This window comes from Apteryx rowi, unplaced genomic scaffold (genome assembly GCF_003343035.1).
Source record: "Apteryx rowi isolate R43461 unplaced genomic scaffold, aptRow1 scaffold_113, whole genome shotgun sequence".
NCBI lineage: Eukaryota > Metazoa > Chordata > Aves > Apterygiformes > Apterygidae > Apteryx > Apteryx rowi.
In genome coordinates this window covers 1891776-1908476 of record NW_020447342.1, presented here as the reverse complement: position 1 = coordinate 1908476, position 16701 = coordinate 1891776, and the positions used below count along the sequence as shown (strand labels likewise).

The following is a 16701-nucleotide window of genomic DNA, read 5'->3' as shown; positions in this document are numbered from 1 at the left end:
TTATGAGGAAACTTTTCTGATTATGTGTTGACCAAGAGATGCAAGGGGACTGAAAGGCACCAACACACAAAGTGGGGGATGGAGCCAAAAGTGGCCAAGTGTTGAGGGGTGAGGGACCTTGTGAGTGACGGGGATGCCTCGAGTCTCATCTTCCATGGACAAGGACGTTACCTAAGACAGGACTAGTCTAGTCTGAGCTTTCCTGGGCATTAGTGGCAGGAGACCTTTTATCTGTTTTGTTCCTTTTGCGTCAGCGTGAAATGAATCCTCTGAGGCAAAGTAGGCAAAGTAGTTTTACTAAATTCATGGGCTAAGGTACAGCTTACTCCTAAAAAAAGCAGGTAAAAGGGCTTAGTAGTTTAGAATGGTTCTTTCCGTCATTCCTACTGAAAAGGAGTGTTTAAATCTTGTACAACACTTAGCTGTTTAGTACCTATAGACATGAATTGCTGATGTGCTACAACCAATATGGAGGCAGAAACTGAGGTCAGTCCTGATTCTTACAGCTCTTACTTTCACTGAACACCAAGATTTCCCTGAGACTAAGYTGTGGGAAGATACATAGCACATACAGACTCCGATTTTATTACCCTATAGTTGTGGCCTCTAGTTTCCATCAGGGTGAAAAGTACTGCCAGATAAGGCCTGCATTGGCTCATCAAGACAAAAGTTATCATGAAGAAAAGGTAAGCTTAGATAATGCTTGGAAATATGTTAGGTATCTACCTAATGCAGATTAGAAATTAAGTTCATTTCAGTTTATAGACATAGTGAAATAACAACTTTTTTTTCTTTTTTTTCAAGTTCTCCTTTTTCCCCATAATAAAAGGGAAGGAAGAAATGTCCCCAATAGTGGGTTTGCTGTGAATTTCTGCTGATGGCATTTGCAGTGCTCTATTAGGGACAAGTCCTGAGAGCTTGCTCTGTTGAGGCGGGTGCTGATAAAGGATGTTGCTGCAGCAGTCCTGGCTGCCATAGATGTGCCCACCAGGGTATTCCTGTAGACTATAACCTAATTAACACCTCCCCATGAGATTCTAATGTTATATTGCATTACAGCAGGGCACAGATGCCTGCCGGATCATGTATGCTATACTGTTGGAGCCAGAGACAAATCACAGTGCTACAGCATGCTGATGAGGAGTGCAGTGTGCATGCTGGGGGTTGCATGGGATTTATATATGGAGGGGTCAAGACAGCACATTGCTGTGGTACCCAGTTGTACCAGAAATAGCTGCTCGAACCACAGACATTACTCCTATGGGTTTGAGTGTGTGATTGTGCTGCCTGAGGCAACCTCAGACTATTTTTTCAGCCAAATGTATATCTATTTTCTGCGTTATAGCCACCACAGCCCCTTTTGTGTATTCTGTTATATGACCTTGTTTCCCAGTACTTACTGCTTTGCCAGACGTGAGTTGTGCTGCGGCAGTGATTTGCTGTCCAGCGTGCCCGCCTGGTGTTGAGCGAATATCAGAAGGCTTCAGTTAAATTGGGTCAACTCGTCCTGAGAATGAGGTTAGGGAAAGACAAACGCTGCCCTGTCAGCTGCCTGCTTCCCCAGGCAGCCTTCCCTGGCCTTGCGTCCTGCACGCCCAGCTTTAAGCCGCAGGTAGCGCTTTGTCGCCGGCTGCTTGCTTGCTTGCTTGCAATGCACCGTGAGGCCACCGGAGGTCTCCGCGCCCGCCGCGGAGCTGCAGGCTCTCCGCGGAGCCCGGCGCTCCCGCAGCCCTCTGCAGCCACCCCGTGCTGCAAAGTGACTGCGGAGCGGATGCACGCCGGGGAGCAGCTGGAGGACCCGGTTCTACGGGGACTGGGGCAGGTGCGGGCTTTCAGCATGTGAACAGTGACGAGCATAAAGGGAATTTGCAAGGCAGGGGGCATGTGAGTAAAACTGCAGTGCAACAGAGTGAAAAGCCCAGCCTCTTCTCAGAAACTGCCCTTCCAACTACACTAAACAAAAACCGAAACCAGAAGCTCGGCAGCTCCCTGCATATTGGTATTTCAGTGACATAAGAGTGTGTGGGAAAGTGCGCGTGCGGGGGAAGTACACCTCCAAGTAGCGGTGATAATTTATGGGGGAACAGATTGAAAAGACTGACAGCTCTTTTTGGTCCAGGACAGAAGCAGAGGGCGGATGTGAAAGCAAAGAGTTAATGGTTCACACCTGGGAATGAAAACAGCCATCTGTTAGGAAAGGAGGAGCAGGCTCTCCAGGAGGCCAGGCCACCCCAGGAGCAGGCTGATAAACACCTGCTCCTAGATGCACTGCTGTATCTCTCTGGAAGGAGCACTAGCATAAATGGCACATGGACCCTAGATGGCGTGAGGTTTTAATGCATAACATCGAAACCTAATCTTCTAATGAATAAGCAGGAGGGTAACATCCTTCTCCACTCTTAGGAAATCACTGGCTCTGGGAGGGGTCAGCTCTGGTATGTGAAGGCCAGTCACATGTCTTTGCAACTGAAAAAAGGGGAAAAAAAAAAAGTGATTACAGGCTTGTAGGCTGCAAGTTCCTAGGGGCTCCTTCGTGTCCGGATATTTCATCCCTGCTGTCCTATCAGCTGCTGGCCTTGGTTAAATGCAGTAAGTCCTAATGCAAACTGTGTGACACTGGATGTGACTGCTGTGGCAGGGACCTGTGGTATTTGCTTAGAGCAGGGAGGATATCGGCTAGCTTGTGGGTTTTTGTGCAAGACCTCTACAGATTTTTGCTGCAGGACAGGTTGGCTTTTTTTTAAGAGTAATCCTTTCTCAGTAAAGCTTCCTTACCCTTCATGTTTGGCAAGTGGTGCTCAGAGGAGGGGAGATGGGGAAGCCTGAGTGAGACGTGCATGCAGTTTACGGTCCTTCAGGAAGGATTTCAGCTCTTGTTGTTATTTTGGGGTTTAATCTCTTGCCTAGATATGTAATAGCCATTTCTCTCTAAAAGCCAGATTTCTGCAGCAGAGCTGGGCTTAATTTCTCCATCAAGGGGTGGGAGAATTGGAGGAAGAAGGGAAGCGCGTATGATGTTTTAGCAGCGACTGCAGTCACTGGAAGTATCCCTGGTAGCCTCTCTGCACCGGGTGGCATCAGGTCTCCGTGAAACAGCCTGAGCCCAAAGGTGCCAAAATCCTGGAGCTGTGGGAACTGAGAGAGGTTTGCTCAGGGCAGCGATAGCGAATCCAGGGGCTGTGCTTTGTCACCAGGCCTGTCAACGTGCCACCCTGTCGAGGCAGGCAAGGGGACACCTCTGTGGAGACCCCTGCCTGGTGGTCTCTCTACCTTGGCACCCAGGCCTGCTGTGGGGGTGGCAGGGGTACCTTTCTCTGCGAGTTCGTCCTGCCCGGGGGGGCGTTATAGAAGACTTCTTGCAAGGTGCTATCCAGGTACCAGCAGTCTCCATGGCTTGAGCTAGCTGTAATCGTTCCCGCTAATCAAAGCGGGGTGAAGTGGTTCCAGCACGGTAGGGTATAACTCGCTTTTCCCATGGGTGCCTTCGCTACACAGTGAGCGACAGAATCAGTGCAAGTGTCCGTAGAGCAGGAAGTTCTCTCCCTGATGATTCCTTTCTTCCTTTTCTGCTTTCAGACAAAGTTTCTTTTTTTTTTTTTTCATTCTTTACAGTAGGCTTCCCTCTTCCCTTGAGCACTACGGCCAGAACAAGAAAGTAAAAAAGATAACCCCAACTTGTGGCATTTCCCCTCCAGAGTCACCTTGGAAGGTGTGGTCCGTGTCAGTAGGACACAGCCCAAGATTATTAAAATCTGGAGGGAAAGGAAAAATTTTGTACTGCAGCTCTTAATCCTCAAATATGTGAAGTATTTGCCACCTGCCATCATCTTCAAAGCATTGCTGGTGCTCTGCAAATTCTGCTAGTCATGTTACTTAATGGTTTGGGCCTCTTAAAGTCTCATGGTAGTAGATTGTAGACTGTTTTCTTTCTTCTGCATATGAGTGCAGTTCCAGTGCTTTTTTTGTTGGCACTCTGCTTATTCCTTCTTCCAGACAGTAACTATGTTGATAGATAAAACCAGTTTAAATCTGGTCTGAGTCTCCTCCCATTTTATCAGTGCTGTGCATGTCAGTCATAATTCTGGCTTTCATTTGGCATTTTGGTATTTTTGTCCAAGATAGTTTGTATTTGATTTTCAGTGTGGGTATATGATGCAATACTTGCATATTTAATGTGTAGCCTTTATTCACTAATTTTATTACTCTGTCCAACAGCAGTCCCATGTGTCTGGCAGTATTTTTTTTCTTCCTTTTGAAAACTCACCATGTGACCTGGCTGACTTCTTTTTTGTTTAGCATGAAATCTGCCCGAGATCCCTGTGTTCCCAAGTGGCTGTTTTTTGGCCTTCAAGCGTGGCTCACCTCACAAGGGACTCGGGGACCTAGGGCTGTCAGAAGATGGCACTTAATGTTTGCTACCATAACGTCTTTCATCTGGAAGTGAAATTCATGTGGTGGAAGGCGTCCGAATCGCTCTTGAACACTTAGAGCAGACTAACACTAGATTTGGTTTCTTTCACCTCTTCATCTGGATATGCCTGTAGCAGTGTGGTCGGGAGTAATTGCAGCTTTCCTTCAAGCTCGTGTCTTTTTGAGCGCGTGGTTCTTGCTTGTGAGCTAGCTCTGCTCTAGGAGATGGGTCTGTCACACCTCTCGCTGCTCCTGCCAGCCGGCAGCGTCCTACAGAAGAGGAGCTCTCTTGTAACTGCATTTCTGTGCCAATTTTCCTTTGAAAGTATTTGTTTAGAAAACTGAAGCAACTTCTCAAGTCATTGCTGTGACAGCTACAGCAGTTGCAGTTTCAGCTATAAGGAAATAAACTCATGGTCGTTATAAGGAACGAGTGATGCAACAGGATGGTGAAAGGGACTGTTCTCTGGTAAGGCTTCGAGTGAATAAAGGGAGCAAAAATAACCCTGGGTCTGTCGGATGGTGGATCATGGCTGTTGTATTTCTTGGGTACCTTTTCAAAGCACAGAAGCCGTTTCTCACCCCTCTGTTTTCCCTTGATGGGAAAAAAATTGCCTAGCACAAGGGAGCTTATTCTGAGGAATACAGCCAGTAATTGTCACAGACAAATGAACACATCAAATGCATCTGCAGGCAAAGAGGCCCCGGAGCGCGCTCGCCTGCATGTGGGCTATTGCATCTGTCAGGTGTTGAACCATGGCGAGTGGCACTGGTATGTTAAATCCAAGCAAAGACAAAGTGGCCGAGTCTGAGCAGGGGGAGATTTCTGTAGCTTCTCTGAAGTTAGCGGCTCTTTGGCAGCTGAGGATCTGCCCCTGTGTCTCACAGCTTCATAGCTTCAGCAATGGAAAGCCGTTCTGATCCCTGGGATTGCTTGCATGAGGGTATCCTCGTTTTACCTACTGAACGCACAGTCATGAGTTTGCTTTTGCTCTAGTTAGTAGGGTGTTTGCGATACAGGTTTGGTGAGGGTTTGTAAAACTGCTCCTAGTTCCTAAATAAGCTGTTGTTTTAGGAAAAAGGATTGCTGACTTTTGGCCTCTTCAGTTCCCAGCCTCCTCCAAAAATAAAACAAACGAAAATCCAGGAGCTGTCAAAGACAAAAAAAAAAAAAAAGTGGAGCAGCTGATCACACCGCTGCACAAAGCGCTTCAGTATAAAGCTGTCGGCAGCTCAGCTTCTAAGCTGGCATGTGTTTTGGCATATCTCCATTAAAGTCAAAGCCATTTAGGTCAAGAAACCTTCATTCACTGAAACCGAAGCACGTTTGCCAGCTAGGAGTTGGTCCCGATGTGCAGCCCGTTGTCTCTCTCCTCCATTAGCTGCATCTGGCTGTAAGTCGAGGCCCCTCTGCGTCTGTGCTGGTTGCTTCTCTTCCTCCTCCTCCTCCTGGATAGAGGGGGGCAGGGTCCGAAGGGTTGGGGCTGGGGGGAGTTGTATATGTACATATAGCTCCAAATTTGTTGCAAGAGTGCTGGTGAAGAGGGACAGTGCACATAACATCCAGACTACTTGCTAGAACACTTGGGTGAGCTGTGGGGGGTTTTTTGTTTTTCCATTTATCTCTGAGCTCTGTTTTTTATTAACAATCCTTTCTGAAAAGGGCAGTTCACTTCACTCTAGAGTTTTGACATAAAACTCCTATGGAAAACTACTGACACTGAACCCCCCCCCCCCCCAATGTGCATGTTTGCATGGGAGCCTTAACTGAAAGACATAAGCCCCCGTATTTTTACACATCTGCTTCCCTCTGTGCCAGGGGGAGAATTAAGCTGGACGAGCTGCACCGCTAACGTGCACTGGGCTGGTCTCCAAAGAGTTAAACTGAGCACTAGCAAGGGGTCATGTACGACCTCGCTGTGGGCTTTCGGAGCGGGTCTGGTGGAGGGACGTTGCTGCAGGGCACCAGGAGGAGCAGGGGGAAGCGCTCCGCTGCTTTCCGAGTTTTGCCCGGGCCCGGAGGAAGCTGCAGGAGCGGCGTGGGAAAATGTCATGCGGTCACCAGGGGTGCAGGGGGCTCTCAGCACCCGTCGCGCATGGGGGGCACTCTCGGGGAAAGCAACGGTCAGGCAGGTGGGCTGCAGGGAGAGCCCTTGCCTGCTTGAAACACCTGGGAGCCGAGCGCTTTCTGACCGAGGTAACCGGTATTTAATGCGATCTTTGGGACTGCTTTTTGCTCGCGTGCGGTGGCAGGTGGGCCAGGTCCTGCCGGTGAGCATGGGGCTATCTTGATGTGTACTGCAGCAGAGTTTAGTCTGGTCAGTGCATGAATGCAGTTGGCATAAATACTCATAAAGGGAGACCTTAGAGCACAGACCGCCATCCTTGGAATTGGCCTGATTTTCCTTTTCTCTTCTCAGGGGCGTTAACRTGGCGGCAGTCCATTTAGGATCTCTAACCCCTGCCACAGCAGTGTAAGTAAGGGTCCTGAGGCTGAAAGGGGATTAAACCTGAAGTATTTTTAGCAATACACTTGTATTTCAGGTGGCAGCGGGCCAGCGTGTCTGTGTAATAAAGGACATGCTGTCTCTCAGAGGGATTGTAATCCAGTCCTTGTATGTGGTGGGACTTGATGTCCTAACACTGTAATCATATAAAGACAGGATTTGGACTTGCTGGATGCAGGCCTACTAGCAGTGGCATTTTCTGAACATTTTAGCTGTTAGCTCCCTACTTATGACCTGTGGGATTTCTTTTAATCAAAGAAAAAGGAACATGATTGCAGGGAGCAAGAGGTTGTTTTAGCAGCAGCGTGCATTTCAGTCCCTGAAGATGACTTTCCACATGTATTTTTCTGATAACAAATGAGAGATTATAGGGTTTGGTTTTTTTTCCTTTGCTTCTCTCTTTGTGATGTGACAAGGTTGAACACAGAGTGCTTTTTAGTGGGTGCTCAGAGTTGTAGAAACCTTCCTGCCTTCGTGCGCACTCACGGATGCTGCGCTCGTGAGACGCCCACTGAACTGAGTTGCAGAGAAGTGCAGCTGTGTCAGCCCTGAAAGAGTGATCTACTTCAAAGCGTGTCTTTGAAGAGAACCCGTATGTAGGACTTCAAAGCTGATTAAACCATTTGGAGTAAAAAAGTAGAGTGAGTCATCTGCCAGGAAAGGGAATTATTGTTATTATCCCCCCCCACACACACACAGTTGTGTGTATATATATATGTATATATATATGTATATATATAAAACGGAAGAGCGCTGGAAACCGGAGTTAGCTGGGAAGGTAGTACATGCCTGACATGGTTTTGTACTTGCTCCTGGCCCTGCAGAGCCCAGCACAGAGCTGCAGCAACACGGCTCCAAGCCTGTCTGTGCGGCTGGTCTTTTATAGCAGGAACTGACTCATCATGTTTGAACACTGCCGATATTTCTTGTCTTCCAGTGGCCAGGGTGCTCCTTCCAGCGGTCCACTCAAGCACAGCTTTTCTGCTCCTTTGACGCAAAACTCTGCCCGTGCCACACGTTACGAATAATCAGCTCTGAAACGTGGGAGCGTATCACTGACTGAGCATGTACTTCCCTCTGCAGCTTCACCAGGCAGGGATTCATTTTCCTCGGGTGGGATTTCTCCCAGAGCGAGGTCTGCTCCCCTGCAATCCAGGCTGGTTTCGTGCCAGCCACGTACTTCTGTGTTTCCGATGTTGCAAGGGGAGAACCGCTGCTGAAGTGCTGTTGAATTGAAAACAGCAAGTACTGTTCACAGCCAGAGTTGGTGGTTATAGGTGAGGAAAGAGGTGTGCTTCGTTTTACAACCAAGAGGAAGAAAAATACTTGGAACATTTAAAACAACAGGAACAGTTTAGTATTGCAAAAAACTGTATCGACCCTAGTTTGGTCTGCTGGCAGGCGCAGTTCCCCTGCTGAAATCAACATTTGTTCTGGCCCTAGTTCCCGTGAGTCAGAACCCCTCTCCACCCTTCCTTATTTTTAATCATTATATGTTTTGCTGTGAAGGACTTTGCTGGCACATGTCTGACTTTGCTTGCCTAAAGCTGATATAAGAGGCATGCAGATTTGTTTGAGGAAAAACAGGTGTTATTAAACCCCTCTCCCTTTTCCTCCTCCTGCCTTCCAAAAAAGACCCGGGGAGAAGCCAGCCCTGTCTCACACAAGCCCTACCTGAAGCTGCATGCTCCTGGGTGCACGTGCTGCATGCATGAGCCTTCCTCGGGGAAGGACCCGTCTGCGTCCAGAGGGACACAAGTCAGAGCTGCTCTGCTGYGGAGCATCAGTCAGGTAGCCAGCAACGGCACGCTGGGATCTGCGCTCTGTCTCAGCAGGAGCTGTCTTCCCATTGCTCAAAACGTTGCTGTGCTTCTCTCCCTTGGTACAGAACTGAGAGGGTTCCCTCCTCCCCCCCCCCCAATTTATTAAAAAAATGGATCCCATGGATCCCAAGATTTAAGGCACCTGAAATTGGAGATACTTGTGCTGAAGTTTCCGGTTGCAATGCAATCAAGTGGGGAATTGAACTTGTGTGAGATAAGATGTACCTTTATCCTTGCCACTAGGTTATTGGTCTCGCTCTGGTTTTGTTTGGAAGTTGCAGCTGTTCCCCAAACATACATTGGTTGTAGCGAGTTTCAATTTTGACAACACCAAAAAAATGTTAATTTAGAAATTTCTTAAACAGAGCAAGTGTGTTATGTGCTGAGCACAGCATGATCGAGATACCTTGGCATTGGGACTTCCCGGATCACTGTTGATCTAGTAAATAATAGGATAAGTGAAAATACAATATAAAACGTTTCGGACCCTTCCAGCTGTTATAGTGTGTTATGGGGAAAGCAGCTGCACAGATGTTGCAGCCTGTTTGTGTTTCATCGGTGAGCGTGGGGAGGGTGTTGCTGCAGTTGGAGATATTGAATTTACCACAGCAACTGTTTGATGAATTGCTATGATTTCTGCTGGATATGGTGTCCTGGGGCCGCTGCGCGTTGAGCTGTGAATCTGGGGATGCTTTGGCAGAAGAGGTAGGGAGGACATACTTGAAGTGCGTTGCTGAGGTCAGAAATAAGGAGGTGTAAGGGGCTGGTTTCTAGTAAGAGCTCATGCACTGTGTGACTGAAGGGTTGGAGAGTAGGTCTGTTTTTCTGTAGCGTCTGTTCTCTCTTTTTCTGATGTTGGAGATTAATGTAAGAGTCTCTGGGTGAAAACCAGCAGCTGTTGCTATACAGGCAATTACCCAGAGTATTGTTATAGTCCCTTTTGGGCTTGAATTCAGGATTAGGTGCAATAAAATCTATTACATTTTCAGCCCACTTTTGTCAGTGATGGTTTCTCATTTTTATGTGATAACTGGGATAAGTAAAGCTGGATGAGGAATAACGTGTCCAGCCTATGTATTCTTGCTCTGCTTCTTGAAGCTGTTTCTTAGCTCTTTTTAGCTGTTAATGCTGCTGTGGGCTGGTCATGTGCAGAAATCATTTCATGCAGAAGGCAGACCAGTTTTCAGCCTTTGTAATTCCTAGCCCTTAATCTGAGTCTGCTTGAAGCACTTTAGCAGAGAGAGACAAGTATTAATATCTCTATTCAGCAACTGGGGAAACTGAGGCACGGAAGCAAAGTGATGAACCCCCCCCCCAAGCCTGGGAGCGAGATTAGATGCTGGCCTTTCCCTGGCACGGTCCTGTATAACACCCGTGGGACCCTGCCAAAATGAACTGACCCGAAGGGGCATTGAAGTGGCAGCTTGCCATAGCTGTGCTGCATGTCCGAGGGTGTCTCTGTTTTCAGTGGTGCGGGCAACTGTGTCTTCTCACCACCTAAAAACATTTGAGAGCTGAGGTCTCACCTTATGTTTGACWTTTTCCCGGAACAAGAGGCTTAGGTTATAAACAACCTATTACTGATTTGGCCCCTTCCTGCACTAGTGATGAGTTACCTAGTTGTCAGAATAGCAACAGAAGCATCGTTTGAGCTAGTAAATGTCCTGGGACTCCCCGTCAGGATGAAGCTTTAAATCAAGAAAGCTGGAGATAGGGGTTGTTTCTTAGGCAGCCCTGTCAGCTGCTTTTTCAGAGGGAAGGAAAGAGTGCTCTCTTCTTGCTGGGTGTTCCCTTTTCAGGTCTGAACTGCTGCCCCGAGTGGCAAAACAGAAGTCGGGAGCTGCTGTGCTGTTTATTTCACTAAGTGGCAGATGCTGGCACTTCCTCTCCTGAACTGGTGGTGGTTTGTGGTAACGCCAGCTCCTGCAGTTCACTGGTTCCTAGCAAAATGCAGATGTTTCTTGTCAGCTTTGGCCATCTTTCAGGGTTATAAATACTGCCGTAATGAAGAGCAGCGGTGAAACAAGGCTGTGATTTATGAGCAAGGTTCTGCACACTGGCATGGCTTTTGAAGCCGCGTTGCTGCGTGGAAGGCTCCGCAGCTGTGTGAGCTTACCTGCTCTTCTTCGTGCCCGTAAGACACTACGGCTGAGAGTTTGAAACCTGTCGTGCCTGGTCGCAAAATATAACGGTGTTGCCTGGGACGTGTATCGGATACAGGACTCTGGAATTTGCTTGCTTTTCGAGTTTGGAATGGTCTGAATTTAGTGACCTGCTTAAGAGGATTTCAGACATTTGCCACTGCTTTTGCAAAGGGCGGAAGAGGCATTTCCCACACCAGTGAAGTCAGGAGGAGCTTTTTTTTGTTTGTTTTCTAGGGTGTCTGGTGGGCAGTGTTCTTAATGCTGTTGGGATTATATTTATAATACTAATCCCGTGRTAGAGCACTTTTATTATAGCACCTTACTATTTACACTGAAATAAATGCAAAATAAAATTCCCTAGTACTTGTGAGAAGTGSATGTCTGGTTTACCCAGATACTTCATAAAATAACCCCCACCCCCCCTTGCTTATAATTAAGTTGATACTTTTGTTCAGTGATACTGTAACAGTACTAAGAGGATGCAAACAGAGGCAAAATGAACACAAGCCTTCTTCCCACAGGAGCACAGCACTTCCTTTTTTCTAAACCGTGCATGGGCAGAGAGGTGTATTCCCTCAGGGTAATGCAATGCGGTGATTTGCATTGAAGGAGGCATGCAGAATAGCAAAAGTTTTTAATTTAAGCTCACACTGTATGAAAATCCCATCTTTAAAGAGTTAATAAATGACTAGCAGACACTGCAGAAAAATCTCTAGAAAATTGTTACTGGAGTCTGGTGATTGGTTGTTCTAACCATGGCTTGTCAAGCTCAAAGATTACAATGGCTTATGAAACTGTGGTATGTTGCAGGGTTGTGTTTAAAATCATCCTTAACTCATTCCACTCCTACCTGCCCTGCTCATGACCTCTGCTGATCACTCATTAACACTGTGTAAACTAGACTTTAATGGAAAGAATTTCTGTATTGTATTTTCTTAAATAAAAATGCTGTTGCTCACACACAGAACTGTTTTTTTTTTTTTTGCAAGAATTTTCATGCAGTTGTCAGAGAAAAGCTTTACAAAAAAAAAATCTAGCTGTGTGCAGGGGAGTGTTTGCRGAGGAGCACTTTCTTAAGTGGAAGGATTTTGCTTCTTTGAGGGGAGAAGCAAAACAAGTACACAGCAAGAACTTTCCTGCTGTAGTAGAAGTGGAAGATAGCTATAAATGCATGATTTATATAAAGCGCCCTGGGATTGCAATACTGTGCATCCCAACTTCGAGCAGCCGTAAGGCAAATCATGGCAGCCACGAGGGACCAGGAGAAGAGCAAGTGGTTTCCGCACCAGTCCCATGGTTTGCATCTCCGTCTGGCCCTCCAAGAGGGGTTCCTGGCTTGGAGCCATGCTTTTCGTGGTGGTGCCTGCCAGCAGGATGCCCGTGGCACGTGGGCAGCGCGGGTGCTGCGGAGACTTCTGCGGAGGTTATTTTAGATTTGAGGAGTAGCAATGTTTCCAGGACGACTGGGGAAGAATGAGGAAGGGACTTTTGCAGGGTCAGCGTGGAGCTGCTGCGCATCCTGGCTTGCTCGCTGCATTCTCCGCTGGAAAGTGGCTTGTGGCTTCGCACTTGCAGGCACCCCTTCAAGCTGTTCTCAAAGACTTTGGGTACCTARCACTGGCAACCAGTTGGGCTACAAACAAGTAGTGCAAGAAGTGAACAAGGAGGCGTTGTTGTTAGGTGTAAATTGTAGGCTGATAGTAGCAAACGGTTTTCTGTGAAGCGAGTCCAAGTTTTGGGCTTTCTCACTCTCGGCACTCTCAAAAGGTGAGTGCGGAGTCAAGGGCTGGAACCCAAATTTGGGCCTCCGTGTTTAACCTTTGAGCTCTGATTGCTAAGTAAATATCCCTGTTCTGCACAGTTCCTTCAGTTAGGTGGAATTTGCTGCATCATGTAATCTTGACTCTGTATCATTAGTCGCTTCCCAGTCTGACAGAAATTAAGTCCTTCTCAAAAATGTAATATCTTTTTATTTTTCTTCTCCTTTCCCCATTCCTTCCATCCCATAGCAATGTTAGACTGCAGAATATGGTGCTAGAGTCCGGTGCTGCCATGGGGAGCAATGAGCTTCAGGAGAAGGATGCCACAGGAGCTCTTGGCTGCGATCTCAGCAATGGCAGCAGCAGCAATTTGGAAGCGGCCCGACGCCTGGCCAAACGCCTCTACCATCTGGACAGATTCAAACGCTCTGATGTGGCAAAGCATTTGGGTAAAAAGTATGTTTTGAAAAGAGGCCTTTGCCATCTCGTTCACAGCATTGGTTCTGGAGAGTTCACTCCTGATTGACTAACCTTTATTATTATTATCTTTTCACTTTTTTTTTAAAGCAACGAATTCAGCAAACTTGTGGCTGAAGAATACCTTAAGTTTTTTGATTTCACGGGCATGACGCTGGACTGCTCACTGAGGTATGTGCCTGTTTGCAAACCTTGCATTCTTGTTTTAGTAATGGTGCTGTCTCCTGTGTTGTCTCAATTGAAGCAGTTGCATGATGAGGGCTTATGAAGGAGAAAAGGGAAAGGTGAAGCACTCTGGGACGGACCTTTTCTCTCCTGTTTGTCTTGGCATGTTGGCATACCCCATAACGCCATTGGAGGGGTGGCATTTCCTGGAGGGGGAAATTTTGGAATTCACCTTCTTAGAGATAGGTTGTGTGCTTGACACAGTGGAGGAGAGAGGGGGAAAAATGACTAGTCACTTGGTGAACAGGGGACTAGTAATCTGGCAGGTGCAGCTGAAGACGTTGTTTGTGGCTGGGCTGCACAGGGCTTGCAGCCTTTTTGGTTGGTGCCTTGTGGAGTTTGCTCTGCCTGGCTGCCCCGTGTACAGAAGGGGCCAGGATTTCAAGCAGCTTGGCAGCCCCCCTCGCCGTGTCCCTCAGAGGTATCTAAAAATGTGCAGAACAGCAAAAGCTTCCAGATGGGAAATGCTCTGAGTGTTTGGTAGATGCTTATGTGGGTGTTTGAAAACCCATCCCTTCAACATTCATGTCCTTTTAACCCTGGAACTAGGCCTCAGCACTGTTTGCTTTCAATATATTTTTTTTTGTCTTAGGAGTCAAAATACCAAATCTGTGTAGCAGTGGCCTGTTAGTGTAGTTGCTGGTGTTCTGACAGTTAAATGGTGACATTAAAGGAGAGGGATTTAAAGTAATTTTAATTATCTGGCTCAGGTTACTCTAGGTGTCCCCCCTCCCCCCCCCCCAAATGATACAAAACCAGGAAGACTACTGGCCCTTGCCAGTCCTTTTGCAAAGGTAGTTGCAGGGGGGTTGCTCCAGGAAGCCAAGGTGAACATCAGCCCCCATCAGCAAAGCAAAGCGGAGTCCCACTTGCTGAAGACAGTGGAAACACCTGCTAAAGAGTTAATCCAGCACTTAAATGTTCTGGTGGAGCAAAGCCAGAGCCCTGTGTCCTGGTGGGGTGGCAGCCCCGGTGGTGGGAAGTTTGCTGCTTGTTTTGGGTACTAGGAGCCATGAAGCATGATTCTAAATATACTTCATCTTTTAAATTGTGAAATCCAATACCTAATTACTTTGTGGCACATATTTAGGAGGTCTCTTCTCCCTGTAGATCTCCTGTTAATATTAATAGTCATGACCTTCTGTAAAATACGCTCTAGCTGGGCACACAAGGGACTTGCTGAGATTTCATGCATTACCGCTTGTCAGCCAAGCTGCAGTAGCAGCCGGATGCGTGCCTTCAGCACAGACTGAGGACAAGGCATTGGCCTCATCCTCAGCTGCCCAAAATGTTTTGCCTCGCATTTGCAGTGAGTAACCTCCCTGTTACTGCTGACGTGCTGACGGGCCATGGTTTGTTAAACCACGGAGATGTACTTGCCTGTCGGAGCCCTTGGCAGCCGTCCAGAACCACATTACCCCCAGACTGTGGGAAGCTGTTGTGTAGGGTGTATTGCAGTCAGCAATGAGTCCTGAGCATGAATGGAGTCATTCCCGAATCTCCCCCAGTCTGGATCACCCTCCGCTTTCACACATACGGGCTCACTCTGCTCATGCATCTCTCAAGTCCTCTGCACAGCCGCCGGAGGACATATTGCACCCAAACAGCCCCTTTCAGAGCCTGTCCCAGTCCTGCCTGCAGGGCAGGGAGCTCATCTGTGTGGCCCCAGCCAGAGAGCCCTGCTTTGAGAGGGCAGTCTGTCCTGTCTGCCCTCCGTTCGTCTGTTCCGGGCTTCCTTGCCGCCTCCCTTGCAGCTGTGAGATGAGAAGCCCTGAGAAGGCTCAGTTGTATCTACTTGTGAATTTGGTTATTTGCAATGCATTACATGTCAAATTAAGTTATTACACATCAGATCACACTCTGTATGTGTGTGATATCATTGCAAGTACAGCCCGTCTCTGACCTCGCATCAAAGAAATAAAATTAACGCTTGTTCGTGCAGGTTAGATAACCTTGAATGTTCCTGTAATGTTTCCCAGGCCCCTCAAATCTCCTGTCAGTTTAAATCTCTTGAGATACTCAAAAATTGTCTGTCAGGCATTCATTTTATATGCCTTCTTGCTTCAGACACATAAGGTTTGCATTTTCAGGCCTTTTTTTGTTAACATCCTGACAAATAAATGTAGGCTGAGACTTCTGAGGTCATCTCTTGGCTCCAGGATTTGGGGATTTTGAGAAGTACAGTTGTTCTTCATGAGAGCTGGCAGTAAGGCCAGTTTTTCTAGCAGAAAGAATAAGGGAGTGGTTAAGAGACTATGTCCAAGTTGTGGGCCCAGGTGTGCACCAACCCGATGCCCTGGAGCACTGTGAGGGGGAGTCCAAGAAGGTCAGGTTGCTCTTGCTGTTACTGAAGCGCATTGGGAGAAGTTGTGATTCTTCTGCCCCCTTCCCCAGATGCTTCCTGCAGATCAGGTAGTGACACTGCCCTTCTGCAAGGCCATTAAGACTGTAACATCTGCAGAGCAACTGGTGTGGTGATGGCTGCTCTGTAGCTGTTCCTCCCTAAGGAGGGTTGCACATCCAGGCCAGACTCCAAGTCTGCAGTGCACCTGCCTGATTTCACTGTCTGGAATAGTTCCTTTGCTTTCAGTGGGAATATTAATAGGTATAAAGCTAAAGCGTACAGGCCTAATGGACAGTTAGAAGAGAACAGAGAGCACCCTGAATGAGCATCATCCACAAACACCACCTGCTCCAGTTCCTTCCCCCACAAAATGAAAACCACTAAAAATAAGAACAGCTATTTCAAATAGTATAATTGTTTATTAGCTTATATATTTCATGGCTGAAACCAGCAGTAATCTAACTCCTTCTGGTGGATCTACTGTAATGTTCGGATTAAATACACATGGGATAATAATCTGTTTTCCTAGAAAGGCTTCTTGGAACTGAAGTTCTGGTGTGCACTTGCATATTTCTTGCTGTGAAATGGGCTACGCTGTATGTGCTGTGTGAGGCCACAAGAGATTTGATTTTAACTGCACTGTTTCCGTCCTTCTTGTAGGAGTTTCTTTAAAGCCTTTTCACTTATCGGAGAAACTCAGGAACGAGAGAGAGTTTTAATCCACTTCTCCAGCAGATACTATCAGTGTAACCCAAACACCATTTCGACTCAAGGTAATTTTACTTCTGATAACAAGGTCTGTGGTCTCCCTCTTCCTTCTCTCTCACCTTCGATAGCATGTGTGGTGTGTGTTTGGGAACTGAAGATGTGTAATTGCTGTGCCAAAGTGTAGAGATTGCCTGTGGTGAGCATGGAAATCTTCTCCATTTTATACATGGAATCGTAGTAAGACAGAGAAAATCTGTGTTGCTTCCCAGTCAGGGAAGGCATTTAGGCCTCTTCAGTGTAAAT

The 16701-nt window shown here is 47.2% G+C and overlaps 1 protein-coding gene across 2 annotated transcripts in view; it reads left to right on the top strand.

Annotated features, from left to right (window-relative positions):
- The window catches only part of PSD3 (pleckstrin and Sec7 domain containing 3), a 121417-nt gene that overhangs the window by 45675 nt on the left and 59041 nt on the right, over window positions 1-16701 (top strand). For both annotated transcript variants that reach the window (XM_026078739.1, XM_026078748.1), the window contains 3 exons: window positions 12894-13100; window positions 13212-13292; window positions 16351-16463. In XM_026078739.1, coding sequence (XP_025934524.1) covers window positions 12894-13100; window positions 13212-13292; window positions 16351-16463 — 401 coding nt within the window. The remainder of the gene's footprint in view (window positions 1-12893; window positions 13101-13211; window positions 13293-16350; window positions 16464-16701) is intronic.